Genomic DNA, 12,030 nt, shown 5'->3' on the forward strand with positions numbered 1-12,030 from the left:
AGAAGCATTGCTGGAATGATTTGTCCAGAGGGCCCAGTGCTGTCCTAGGGGATCTCTGCAGGCTGGAACAACGGCTGACAGGGACCTGACAGAGCTCTGCAAGGGGAAGAGCCAAGCCCTACCCCAGGAGGGGCCAGCCCTGCCCTGGGACAGGCCAGGGACCAACCCGCTGGGAAGCGGCTCCGCAGGACGGCTCCAGGGGGCTCCTGGTGGAACCTTGTTTCCAGCAACTGAGCAAAGAAGGCAAAGAGCACCTCGGGCTGGGTCAGGCAGGGCATCAGCAGCAGGTCAGGGGAGGTGATCCCTCACTCAGCCCTGCTCAGACACACCTGCTGCTGCCACAGAAGCTGTGGATGCTTCACTTCCAGAAATGCTCAATGCTGGGTTGGATGGGGCTTTGAGCAACCTGGTCTAGTGGAAAATGTCCCTGCCCATGGCAGAGCAGCTGGAACTACATCATCTTTATGATCCCCTGCAGCCCAAAGCAGTCCATGATTCTGTGATACCTGGAGTGCTCTGGGATTTCCAGGATGAGAGATTTACAGGCATAACAGAGGGAGACCTGTGACAGGCCACAAAGGTGGGTGAAGTGGTAGAGCGTTTGTCATGGGTGAGAAGCTGAGACATCTGGGCATATTCAGCTTGGAGAGAGCTCAGATACAAATTCCTGACACAAGGACTAAAAGCCAGACCCTTCTCAGTGGTGCCCAGTGACAGAGCAAGAGACAAGGGACACAAGTGAGCACAGGAAATCTTGTTCAAACAAGATTACTCTGAGGGTGGTCACACAAGGCAGCGCATTGCTCAAAGATGGGATCTCCATCTAAGATGCTCAACACCTGATGGGACATGGCCCTGATCTCACTGACCCTGCTCAGAGCAGAGGCTCAGCCCAGACAGAGGTGCCCTCCTGCCTTGGTCTGTCTGTGCTGGTTAGATCAGCCACAGCTCAACCCCAGCACAGGCTGAAGCTTGGCTTGAGCCAGCTCAGAACAAAGGTTTATTTGCTGGTTTTCCATGCTGGTTCATTTGGACAAAACCAGTTCAGTTTGTATGAACCAGCTGTCACCCACTGTTATATTTCGACATTCTTAACTGGCAGTCTTGCTGTGTTCCCCTGCTTACACATTTGCTTTGGAAGAGTCAGCCCAAATGTGTGGGCTGGTTATCTTGATTGGTTTAGTCCCAAGAGACGTTCTACTAAGCAGTTGCAGCGGGAGTTTAAGTAGAGTTACTCTTTTTCAGATTCCTAACTGCTTTAATCTAATGCTCTGTTTTTCATAGGGAATTACACCACCAGGTGGTTCAAAGAAGCCTAGAAGGCAAGCATGGGATAATGTGTTTCCAAAGACATCAAGTTAGCAAAACCTAAAAGTATGGGTTCCTTAAGTTTTTTTCATGGGAATACATCTGTTTGGTAATAATTAAAATTTTTTCTGTAGGTTTTTTGGGTTTTTTTCCCTTCAGATCTGTGGGCTGCTGGTCTAGGAGTTCCTTCTCTGACTATCCTTCAAAGTACTTCCACTTCAGCTGGAAGGATCTCCCACACCGTTCCTTTTCAGTTCTGCAGGGATGCTTCAAGAACTGAGAATCCAGCACCTCTAGCTTCCAGATCACCTGACACAGTTTCTAAGTCCTATGCAACTAGAAAACAACAGGATGGTGCTGGCCATCAGTTGTCACTGTCTAGAACAAGCATTTTCCCTCCCACCACTAAAGCCAGTTGCAGTTGTATTCTGTTTTGGCAAGAGGGTGAGTTATCGTGCTCAACAGCACCCACATTTGCTTTGCTACTTCCTGAACTCCTTCAGGAGTTGGAGTATATCACTTCAGCTATTTCTTTTTGCTAAGCTTTCAGTCCTATCCCTCCTTCTTGCGAAGGTTGTGTTGCAGGTGGAGACCTTGCTAAAAAATTGCTACAGAGCTTATTGTTTGATACAGATTCATGGACTCTTTGCCTTTAGCTCTTATGAGCACAGAAATCCTTTAGTTATTACTATTCGCTCTTCAACACCAGGAGTCAGTTGAGAAGAGACATAACACAAATATCGATGCCTTCCCTGCGTAATATTTCAGTATTAAAATCACTTTCTTTCACAAACACTAAAGTTCAGGGCTGCCCCACTATGAAGGAAGGTTACTTGAAAAACTATGTAAACTGCTTCAATCTATATCAGCTTATAACTAGAATCTAACTCCCAGTCTTCTGTGGACAGCATTTTCGGGAAATGAATGTACCAGTGCAGCTTGTCAACCTTGATTTCTCAGGGGCAATTTATTCTTCAGTTGTACAGTTCTGAAGAAATTACTCTTCAGCGGAAGAAAGTGCTTTCACAGAATAAAATCTGATCTTTTAGAGATCTCACAGCAGAGATACTGGAGGCATCAGATATTCTCCATTTTGGGGTTTTTTTAAAGGAAAAAGTGGAAAAGGGGGGAATCTGAAACATACAAGAATCATGTCAGTGTGAAGCAAAATACAAGATGATATATTGTTCTCAGCTAAACTTCATGTATTTTTAAGCCTCTCCACCGTGAAATAGGTATGTATCACCAACACAAGCTATTTTTATGTGGACTCTAGTCCTCTAAAAGGTGCAGACCGCTTCAAGTGCAACATGATGCCTCTATCCTGTGTCTCTTAATACGTAAACCTGAAAGAAAACAAATTGCACCTTGTCTTGGTTTGGATTTCAGCTCGCTGATGAACTTCCAGCTCAAGTCAGGGGCTGCCATTCCCAGTGACACATTTTGGACCACGCCATCATTGCTTTGACTCTGGCCAGACTTCTTGTTTGACTTCTGAGATCACACCAACAAACAAGTGCACGCAAGGCAGGGTTTGTCAAACTTTGTAATGCTGAGCAGTGCTAAGCATAATTCACGTTAACGTAATTAATGATTAAATTAAATGAAACAGAATTGTGCTGAAAGATTTTATTTGCTAATCTTGAAATAGGCTATTTGCTTATTCATGAGGATGTGAAATACTGAGTCACAATTGATGTGCAGATGAGCTACGCTGTATATTGGAATATGCAAGTAGTGTTTTATTATTCAGTGTGTGAGTTAAGCACTTAGGAAATGTAGAAAAAAACATACCTGAATTTTAGCGGTTCAGAACACATAGTAGAATAGTAGATCAATATAACAAGCAACAACTTGGTTAAAGGTAATGACAGTAGGATGACACTGGTTTACAGAATATCCTTGATGTATCTGAAATTGCTGGAAGACTTCATTACAGCTTCATTAAAGAAAGCCAATCAGTTATTCCCACTTGCTTTTCAAAAACTGTTGAAACTCTCAGAGCAGAATTTGGCACGGTATTGTCAAAATGAAAATGTTGAAATCATAATTTAAATATTTACGCAGAAACATGAGTCACAGCTGTACTACCTTACAATAGAAACAAAGATAACATCAGCATGCAAGCAGCTCACTTACACACTGTAGATCAGGACTGCCAAACTAGTTTGCACTAAATGTGTGGTACTAAACATTTAGAAGGAAAGACAGCAAGGTCTTTCGTAATAAAATTTTAAAAAATAAGTGGTGTGGTAATTCTTGTTTACAGATATTCCCTTAAGATTGTTCATATTATGGATTTCCACCTAAAAGTCAGGAAGTTCCAGCAACAAGGTTACACACAGACCTCGTAGTGCATACCCATTGAAGTATAATTAGTAATTTCTTTCTCTCAATGAATATTTCATTTTAGACCTCTTAGACTTTGAAATGACTGATGTTTCCTAATGAAGAAAGTGGATGTAAGCTCCACGGATCTCTTGTTTCTCTTTTATTTTGAAGTTAGAGGTTTTGTAGAGCATAAGGCATGGGACTGAAATCACACTGAGCCACAAGCTTTGCAGGCACACCTCCAAGGTGCCTCTCTCTCCTTCTCCTCTGGCACCATAAACAACATAGACATGTTCAGACAACTGCTAGCAGTTGCTGGTTTATTATTTTGGGTTTGCTTATCTATCACTGTCTGCTTATCCATCACTCTGTCTGGACATGGTGTCAGTAAAAGCATTCCTGTTTCAGAGCAGGAACAAGGAGCTGGGCTTTCTCCATCTGTCCCCTGACCCTGCTGCTGTACTGACATAATGTCTATGGGCACATGGAATCACACACAGATGCCAGGTAACATCCCACTGGCAAAGCACAATTTCTCAACTATGTACTCCTTTTTCCACCTTTATCATGTACCCTTTCTCTGGCTCTCTTGGACAGCTGTGCAGCTCCAGCCCAACAGAAACACTATACAGAGGGATGAGCTGGACAAGAATTCTGCCAAAGTCCACACATCAAGTGTTTTTTTGGTGTTCAGGGCAGTACCTCATGGATTTTTGACAGGTCTGGCTTACTTCATGTCAAGAACAGAGTACTGCTCCTGGAAAACAGCATTTGGGAGTGAAAAAGTGTTTGATGCACAGCATTTGTATGAATTCAAGCACTCCCTCTGTTTCCCAGGCTCAGTGCTGAAGCCAGCCCCTGGCCAGCAGAGCTGTGCTGCCGTGGGCAGAAGGATGCTCCGCTGTGGTGCCTGCACACCCCTCACACAGCACCACTGCTGTGCTCTCACTGGCTCCTCGGGCATTGGGGTGATCTAAAACCTTTGTATCAGCACCACAAAACTGCTCTACTGCTGTCTTGTTTCCCTGCATTTAGAAAGGCTTTTGCAGAGCTCCCCTTGGCATCTTGGGCCTGAACTAAACCAGGCTGTTATCAGAGCAATTTCAACAACCTGTTTTTCAGGGCAAGTCACATAATGCTTCTAATTTAAACAAATAAGAACAAACAGAGTCTATTCTAAACTAATCTTTCTTCAGTGAAGACAAACTTCCAAATCGTGCAAGAAAAGAATTAATGGTGGGAGTTTACAAAAGCCCCCGGTGACAGAATCCCTTCATTTTGGATGTGTGCACAAGTAAGATTGATCGATTCCTCAGTCCCCTTTGTCCTTTCATTGAGTTTGAGTAGTGTCCCACATGGTGGAAATTTTCCAAAGAACAAAAAATAGATTTGTCACCACTGTCATTTTCTTACCAGAGCAGATGTTAAGGAAATGTGGTCCTGATGGTAAATAGGAAAATACTGTTTGATCAGTCAAGTAAGTACATTCCTGGCCCCATGTGTCGGGCTTATCATTTAGCAATGCATATTAATACAAAAAAGTCATTTGCATAGATTTTTATTACATTATTATGTTCATTTTCAACAAGCCTATATTTGTTTTTCTTCTTCGACATTTTCATCATTTGCTAGTGCCACCTCGGTTAATATTCAGTTAATGCCACAAGTGACTTGAAATAGTAAATAATTGTGCAATTTATAAACTGCAATATAAGCAAAACAAAACAAAATATGTCCACATGGTTGTGGTAAGTTCTGCTTTGAATCTGAAGTTTTGACTGATTAAAAGTTAAAGCACAAATTGTATTTTCTGAACAGAGGAGCTTTCCTAATTATATTTTGCCTTTGCTGAAAAGTACCATCTGTTTATAATTTAAGAAGAGACACTTGTTGACTGTGTTAATTTCTCAAGAAAGCTCAATTCACTTATAATTAGAGGCGCTCACTTGGCAGATTGACAAACAGAAGTCCTTTGTTTATTCACAAAGAGAGCCGTGTGCCGGCAGCACGCTAAGTCTTGCTCTCTTACCCTGGTGCATCACATACCCAAGCAGATTCTTGCTGCCAGTTAAATCTGGGCCATTTTTTTGGGCAGAGGATGTGTGGTGGGATTACACTTGTCCCTGTGGTTTAACACCACTGTCAGGAGGTGGGCAAACACCTCTGGCTTTGTGTCAGCACCCTGTGGCTGGATCTGTGAGGCACCAACCTGGCATCATCCTGGATCCCATTCACTCGTCTTCCTTCATTCATTTCTCTTCCTTCATTCATTTCTCTTCTCTTTATTCACTGTTTTGATGTGGGCACACCCTGTTTAAATGACTCCAGATGGGACTCACAGCAGTGGGACCAGCAGCTGGCCCTAAACTCGTGCCCAATGTGCGCCACAAGCTGGTACTTTGGGAGGATTTCAGGATTTTTGTGGAATTAATTTGGATCTTCAAAGGCAGCAGGGCTCCGGGCTTGCAATAGGATTGAATAATTCACCTGGGGTCACACCAGGACTCTTTTGCTCAGGGCTCTCACTCTCAAAGGTGTCAGCAGAGGTGTAGTCTGATCAAAGACAAGTCCTTAGCCAGGATGGTCTAAGCTGCCACAAGCAGCTCCCTTTCAGCCATTCACATCATGTCAGCTTTGCCCAGGGGACATTTAGAAACTTGCCAGGGTCTTTGACAAAAATAAAGCCAATTTAAAAATCCAGAGTGCCGGAATTGCTCAGGCTTATCAAATTTGTCAAATAAATTGTGTAAAGGAAGTGGACTTAAAGCACTACAAAAGTTTTAATTAAAATTTATTTCAGTATGTAAAAGAAAACCACCAACTTTTATAATTAAATCTTGGCAAAAGGATTTTAATGAAAATGCCAGTGAGCAAATTGCATTAATCGTGTAAAACTACTTAGTCAATATGGCTTTCTCTGCTGCTGTGCTGATAGAGTAGGAAGAAGGATGAAAACACCATGTCAAAACCTCTCTGCACAAGAGTGGATATTATTCACTTCAAATTCTTTGCTGTTTGATAGAATACATTAGCTTAACTTTCAGAGGGAGGAAAGTAATATTCTCAGTGGTGAAAAACAGCTGGGTATCATTAATGGCTTGAAAGTGGAGGTGGTGCTTTCATCACTTCCATTTCACTTCCTCCTCCTTTCTGCCTCCTTTTCAGAGCCATAGCTTTATTTTCCCTGTTCTCCCTTAACTGACTCCCAATTACAGCTTTCTGGCAAAATGAAGCTGGATTTTTGGAGGTTTCCTTCTGTGTCTTGTCAAGGAAGACACTGGTGCGTGATGCTCAGCAGATTTGCTTTTCTTCCGGGTTGTGTTTGTTTTGTTGTCTGAACCACATCAAAAAAATGTGAGAGAAGCTCTTCTACATCATGTGTGCCCAAACCCCCTCACTCATCCACAAGTGGAGCAGCAACTTCAATATCAAAAGGACAGATTTCTATTATGTTCCCTCTTTTTCCACCGGTGACTCTCATCTCCACAATGGCTCTGTGCACTCTGCTCTGCAGAGCCCTTGTTCCCCCCTTGCCCTGCCCCAAAGCCACAGCTGGAGCAGAAACAGGCTGTGTGCTGCACATCCAAGGGGACATTTTCCTCCTCTTATCTCAGATCTGTTTGTCTTCCTTTCTGTGATCTGGTGGCAGGAGGAAAGACAAACAGAAATGGTTTGGTGTTGGGTTTTGTTTTTTTGGTTTTTTTTGTTTGTTTGTTTTGGTTTGGGGGTTTTTTTTGGGTTTTTTTTGTTTGGTTGGTTTTGTTGTTGTTGTTGTTGTTTTTTTTTGTGTGTGTGTGTGTGGCCTTGTCTTCCTCTCTACTACTTTTTATGTTTGTCTTTGCAGATAAAGAAATTTTGATGGTTTTTGATAAATAAGAAAGGGAAAGGCTCTGCCTTTTGCAGCAGCTGCTGCTTGTTGCCCTCCCCAGGAGGGAGTTGTTGTCAAGAAAAGAGGAATTTCTTCGGGGCAGCCCAATAGCTGAAGACCAGATTTTGCAGGGTTAGCTCCAGTCAGAGACAAAATGCCATCCTTAAGGATATGTCTGGAAAAGGTCACAAAACAGAAGAATTATCAGCCTGTCTCTATTTGTTCCCTCCCATGGCCAGGATCCTGTGTTATCTGGATATTACTATACCCAGTCCTATATTAAAGATGAACTTCCCTGCTCTCCCATACTCCTTCATCTGGTATGTGCTTTTCTCCTAATTACTGCTCACTCCTTTGACAATAGGTGACCCTGCTGCTCTTTGTTTCATGCATCAGGAAAAGCCCCGGTGGCACTCCTGGATGATCAATAAATGAGTCACAGCTCCTGGCATTTCATTATTTACAGCTGTGCCCCAAACAAGTTTCAGTGATGCAGCTGTGCTTCTGTGGTGGAAGGCAAAGCACTTAATTAATAAATTGCTGCTCCCAGAGGGATGGGGGTGGAAGTTTTTCAGTGCCACCAGCTCCTCTGTTATTGCCAGCCTTTAACTGGTGAGGAAAGGCCTGAGGTCTCACCACTGCCCTAGGGATGGTGCATTTACCAAATGAGGTGGGTGCATATCCCAAGGAACACAGGCAGGATAAAGGGTTTATTCTCTTCCTCCAGGGGACTACAACTGGTTTTTCAGCCACTGATTTTTTGCTTTTCCATTTTCTCCTTCCCTAGGGATCACTTTTCCACTTATGGGGATTACCTTTGTTAACTTTAATATTTTAATACTCAGTGCTTAGAGTTCTGGATTAAAGATATCAGTTGCAGGTATAGTTATGTGTATATGTATGTATGTGTTTTATAGTTTCTACTTTTCACCTCTTTTCAAGCCTCAAGGTGAAGATAAATAGAATTCTGTTTTTGAAATAATGTAGTGTTTGTTTTGTTGGACTTTGCAGCATATTTATGTCCTCTAATTGGACTTTGGAAGACAGCTCTCAGATAGAAGGTCTTTGGGTTTCAAGTTGTTATCTTCTCTTTATGTATCTTTTCCTTTTCCCTGTGATGTAGTGTGAGTATGTCAGGATTATTCTACTTGAAGTTTATTATTTTTCCATTGCCTCCCTTTGTGAGATGTTGAAAGAAAATCTTACAGTTATAATGCTTCATGCAGTTGTAATATGTAAAATAGTTGATTTTTATTTTTGACTCCTTTTTAAAATTAAATGGTATTTTCTGCTTTTTAGGATTTGATCTGTAACATGATGAATCATTGAAGAATTGTAGTTTGATTTTTTTTTTTTTTTTCTGTTGGGGGCACAAAAAGTGAATAGAGCAGTTCCTTATTAGAATGCAAGAAGTTCACAAATTATTCTAAAATCAAAATGTGAGTAGGTGGATGAATACATAAACTCCTGGCAATTATTGTGCTTTCCAGACTGCATGGTGGGACTTGGATTATTTATATTCTGTCACAGATCTATTACCTATTAACTGTGATGAGCCATCCGCTCCAGATTGAGTTTTGAGCCAGCGTGCTTTTCCTTGCACGATCATTTTGGTTTCAAAATAACCTTCATTCTGCTCCTGCTGCTCCTGATGAGGCTAATGAGCAAAGCTTGTCTAAAATACCCCAAAGGCAGTTAAACCACCAGAATTTAATTGCTGGTTAGAAAAAACTTTTGCTGAGAACATTTCTATTCCAAGCCCTGAATAGTCGTTTAAAATCACCCAAGTGATCTTTACGTAGCTCCTTCAGGACAAATATTTTGTAGTGGGTCTCTAAATGTCTTTGGGGTTTCCTCTGGTCTTCTTTGCTCATGAGTAACCAAATTTACATCTGAAAAACTTCTTTGCTCATTTTCAGACACTGAAACTTCGTTAGAGAAAGTGGGGATAAGTGAGGAAGTTTTGGGGATATGGGCACATGCCTAGGTTTTGACTCTTGGCCTAGGGCCATGAATCAATCTAATGAAAGGTTTACCCCAGTAGTTACTGTTGGAGTCCAGGGCTCATGGAGAATCCTTCGAGCTGCCCTGGGAGGTCTGAGACCCTGGCTGGGACCCCAGGAAAACATTGCCTTCGACCTTAGTCCAGGGAAAAAATTTACAACACTTAGAGATGAATTAAAAGCAATGTAGATTTGAAATAAATAGTAGTTTAGTTTATCACAGGGTGAAAATGTGTAGGTTTGGGGTTTTTAGAATGGAGATAGATGAGAGCAAAATGGAGGATTTTGGGCGGTGTCTCATCTTCTTCTTCTACTCCATTTTCTGCTGTGACGGTGGCACAGAGACATTGGTAGAATGGGTTTGACGCAGACACTGTGTTTAGAATAGGTAGTGATTATTGGCACAAAACTGTAAATATAGTATGTTTTAAGAGTTAATTGGATTAGAAACCTTTAAAAGACCTTGGAATTCTCTGGCTGGGGTTCTTGCCAGCTGTGTTTTCCAGCGCTGTTAGCAGCTTAAAATAAGAAACTGAACAAACATCTCTAAAGACCAAAAAGCTGCAAGTTCCATTCATCTTTTAACCCTGGTACAGGACTTTGTCTGAGAAGAAAACTCTCGACTCTCACAGTTACCAAGACTGTGAACGGGGATCAAGACAGACTGTCTTCTCCTTATTTTCCTCTGTAGTTGGAGCAGCTTGGCAGTGCCCAATGATGTCTTTATTTCTCCTTCTCATAACTCAGTATGATGGTTTGAAAGTAAACCTGCAGGAGAAATGGACCCCACACAAATACCTTGAGAGAGATTTCAGGTCAGTGTTACAATATAATAGAATTACAATAAATACAATGATACAGAGGAGCTGGTTTAAACCCACAAAGTCAGAGTACAGCCTGGGCACCCAGTTGATCAGGGCAAGGGTGGTGGTCACAGTCCAATTAAGCAGTGGTTGCACTCCTTCCAGGTGAAGTGATGGTCGCAGACTCTAGGCATAGGATGTGGATTTAATCAGCACAGGCAGATTGATAACCAAGGTGCCAACAAACAGAGCTTTGAAGATTGGATCAAGATTGGTGACTGGAAAAGAAGATTGAATCAACCCTTGCAAGCAAGAGATGTTGCAAAATATATGTTTGTGTGATGTTTAACCTAATCATTGTAGTAAAAAATTACTAACCTTCCTAGAATGGTATATAAGCATACATATCTCACAGTAAAAAACAGATTCTGATCACCAATCAGTCTTCCCTGTCTCTCTCTCAATCACTGATTGCAGTCTTTGTTGAAAGCAGTGGTCCTGTGGGAGGACTGGTCCTCCTGTGGAAGTTTGGGTCCTCCTCTGGATCTGTCCAGTGGTTGTGGCTGTTCCAAGCCCCAAAGCACCCAGATTATATATGGTCAGAGTCAGGCAGGAAGGTTCAGTACCTCTCCCCAGGCAGGGAATGTCACAGTGGAATGTGTCTGTGACTACGATGATGTGCTGGAGATTTAGATCTTGATCTGTGCCACCTCTCCTGGGACCTGCTCCGGTGCCATCTCGGGTTTTTGCTGTGATCCCTCTCCTGGCACAGCAAGGGGCTGCTTGGCTTTGCAGAACGCCTGTGCCTTCTTGCAGGCCTGCTCCAGCTCCACCTGTACTGCACCACTGGAGATCTGCCAGGTTTGTCCAAGTCCCTGTACCCTCTCCTGCAGTAGTCTGGAGATGAGATTCATTCCAGCCTTTCATCTTCCTCTTCCTCCTTCTCACTAGATTGTGCATCATCAATATCTTCTTCCAGAGCACTAACACAAGGCTCGAGTTGCTCAGCTCCTTCCAGAACGTACTGTTTCTGCAGTCGAGGCAGGATGATACCGTGTACACGGAGCAGCTCATCAATACATTCATCCATGCACATCAGCTCAGATTCCCCTGTCCGTGCTGATATTCTGTTTTCCAGCAGTCATTGTACAGTGGTCCCAGGTACCTGCAGCAGTCGCTGGCAGAGCCTGTCAGCCTCACGTACAGCGCTCCAAGCATCCACACGTACTTGAAGGCCTCGTTCCTTATGGACTCCACGATGATGTCCTCGGGCTGCAGCATCAGGCACAAGAAGGCCGTGGGTTTAATGTTCCCTCCACTCCCATGTACTCCATCTCCATGGCCTTGTCCACCACCAGCTTGGCCAAAACGCTCCTCCTCCCAGTACTTGGACTCATAGATGTGGGTGTGGATGATCTTCTCCCCCAGGTTCTGTGGGTCGGTGTCGTGGATGCTGAGTGTGTCCTTCACCATGCACTGGCCGTGGTGGGTGCTGGGCAGCCCCGCTCACAGCAGCTCCAACTCAGCTCCCCTCCATGAGGGGCTGCGCTGCCTTCCTCCTCCTCCTCCTCAGCCACTGTGCAGGCTGATCTGGGCTGGGGTTTCCTCCTCAGAACGGGGTTGACTGCTGCTGGCTTAGGCTGTGCTGGCTCAGTGATGGTTTGTGTGGACAGTTGTTGGAGAAATCCCCTGAGCTGGCTCTCGCTCCCCTGTCTGT

The 12,030-nt window shown here is 43.4% G+C and overlaps 1 protein-coding gene and 1 pseudogene across 1 annotated transcript in view; one reads left to right on the top strand and one right to left on the bottom strand.

Annotated features, from left to right (window-relative positions):
• GK (glycerol kinase) overlaps positions 1-10,699 on the top strand; it is a 46,401-nt gene extending 35,702 nt beyond the window's left edge. Inside the window, exon 20 of the mRNA XM_040089176.2 lies at positions 10,479-10,699. Coding sequence (XP_039945110.1) covers positions 10,479-10,522 — 44 coding nt within the window. The 3' untranslated portion in view covers positions 10,523-10,699. The remainder of the gene's footprint in view (positions 1-10,478) is intronic.
• Positions 10,700-10,959: 260 nt separating this feature from the next.
• LOC120748663 (pre-mRNA-splicing factor 38A-like) lies at positions 10,960-11,786 on the bottom strand (annotated as a pseudogene).
• Between the last annotated feature and the right edge of the window lie 244 nt (positions 11,787-12,030).

Source organism: Hirundo rustica, chromosome 2, assembly GCF_015227805.2.
Source record: "Hirundo rustica isolate bHirRus1 chromosome 2, bHirRus1.pri.v3, whole genome shotgun sequence".
NCBI lineage: Eukaryota > Metazoa > Chordata > Aves > Passeriformes > Hirundinidae > Hirundo > Hirundo rustica.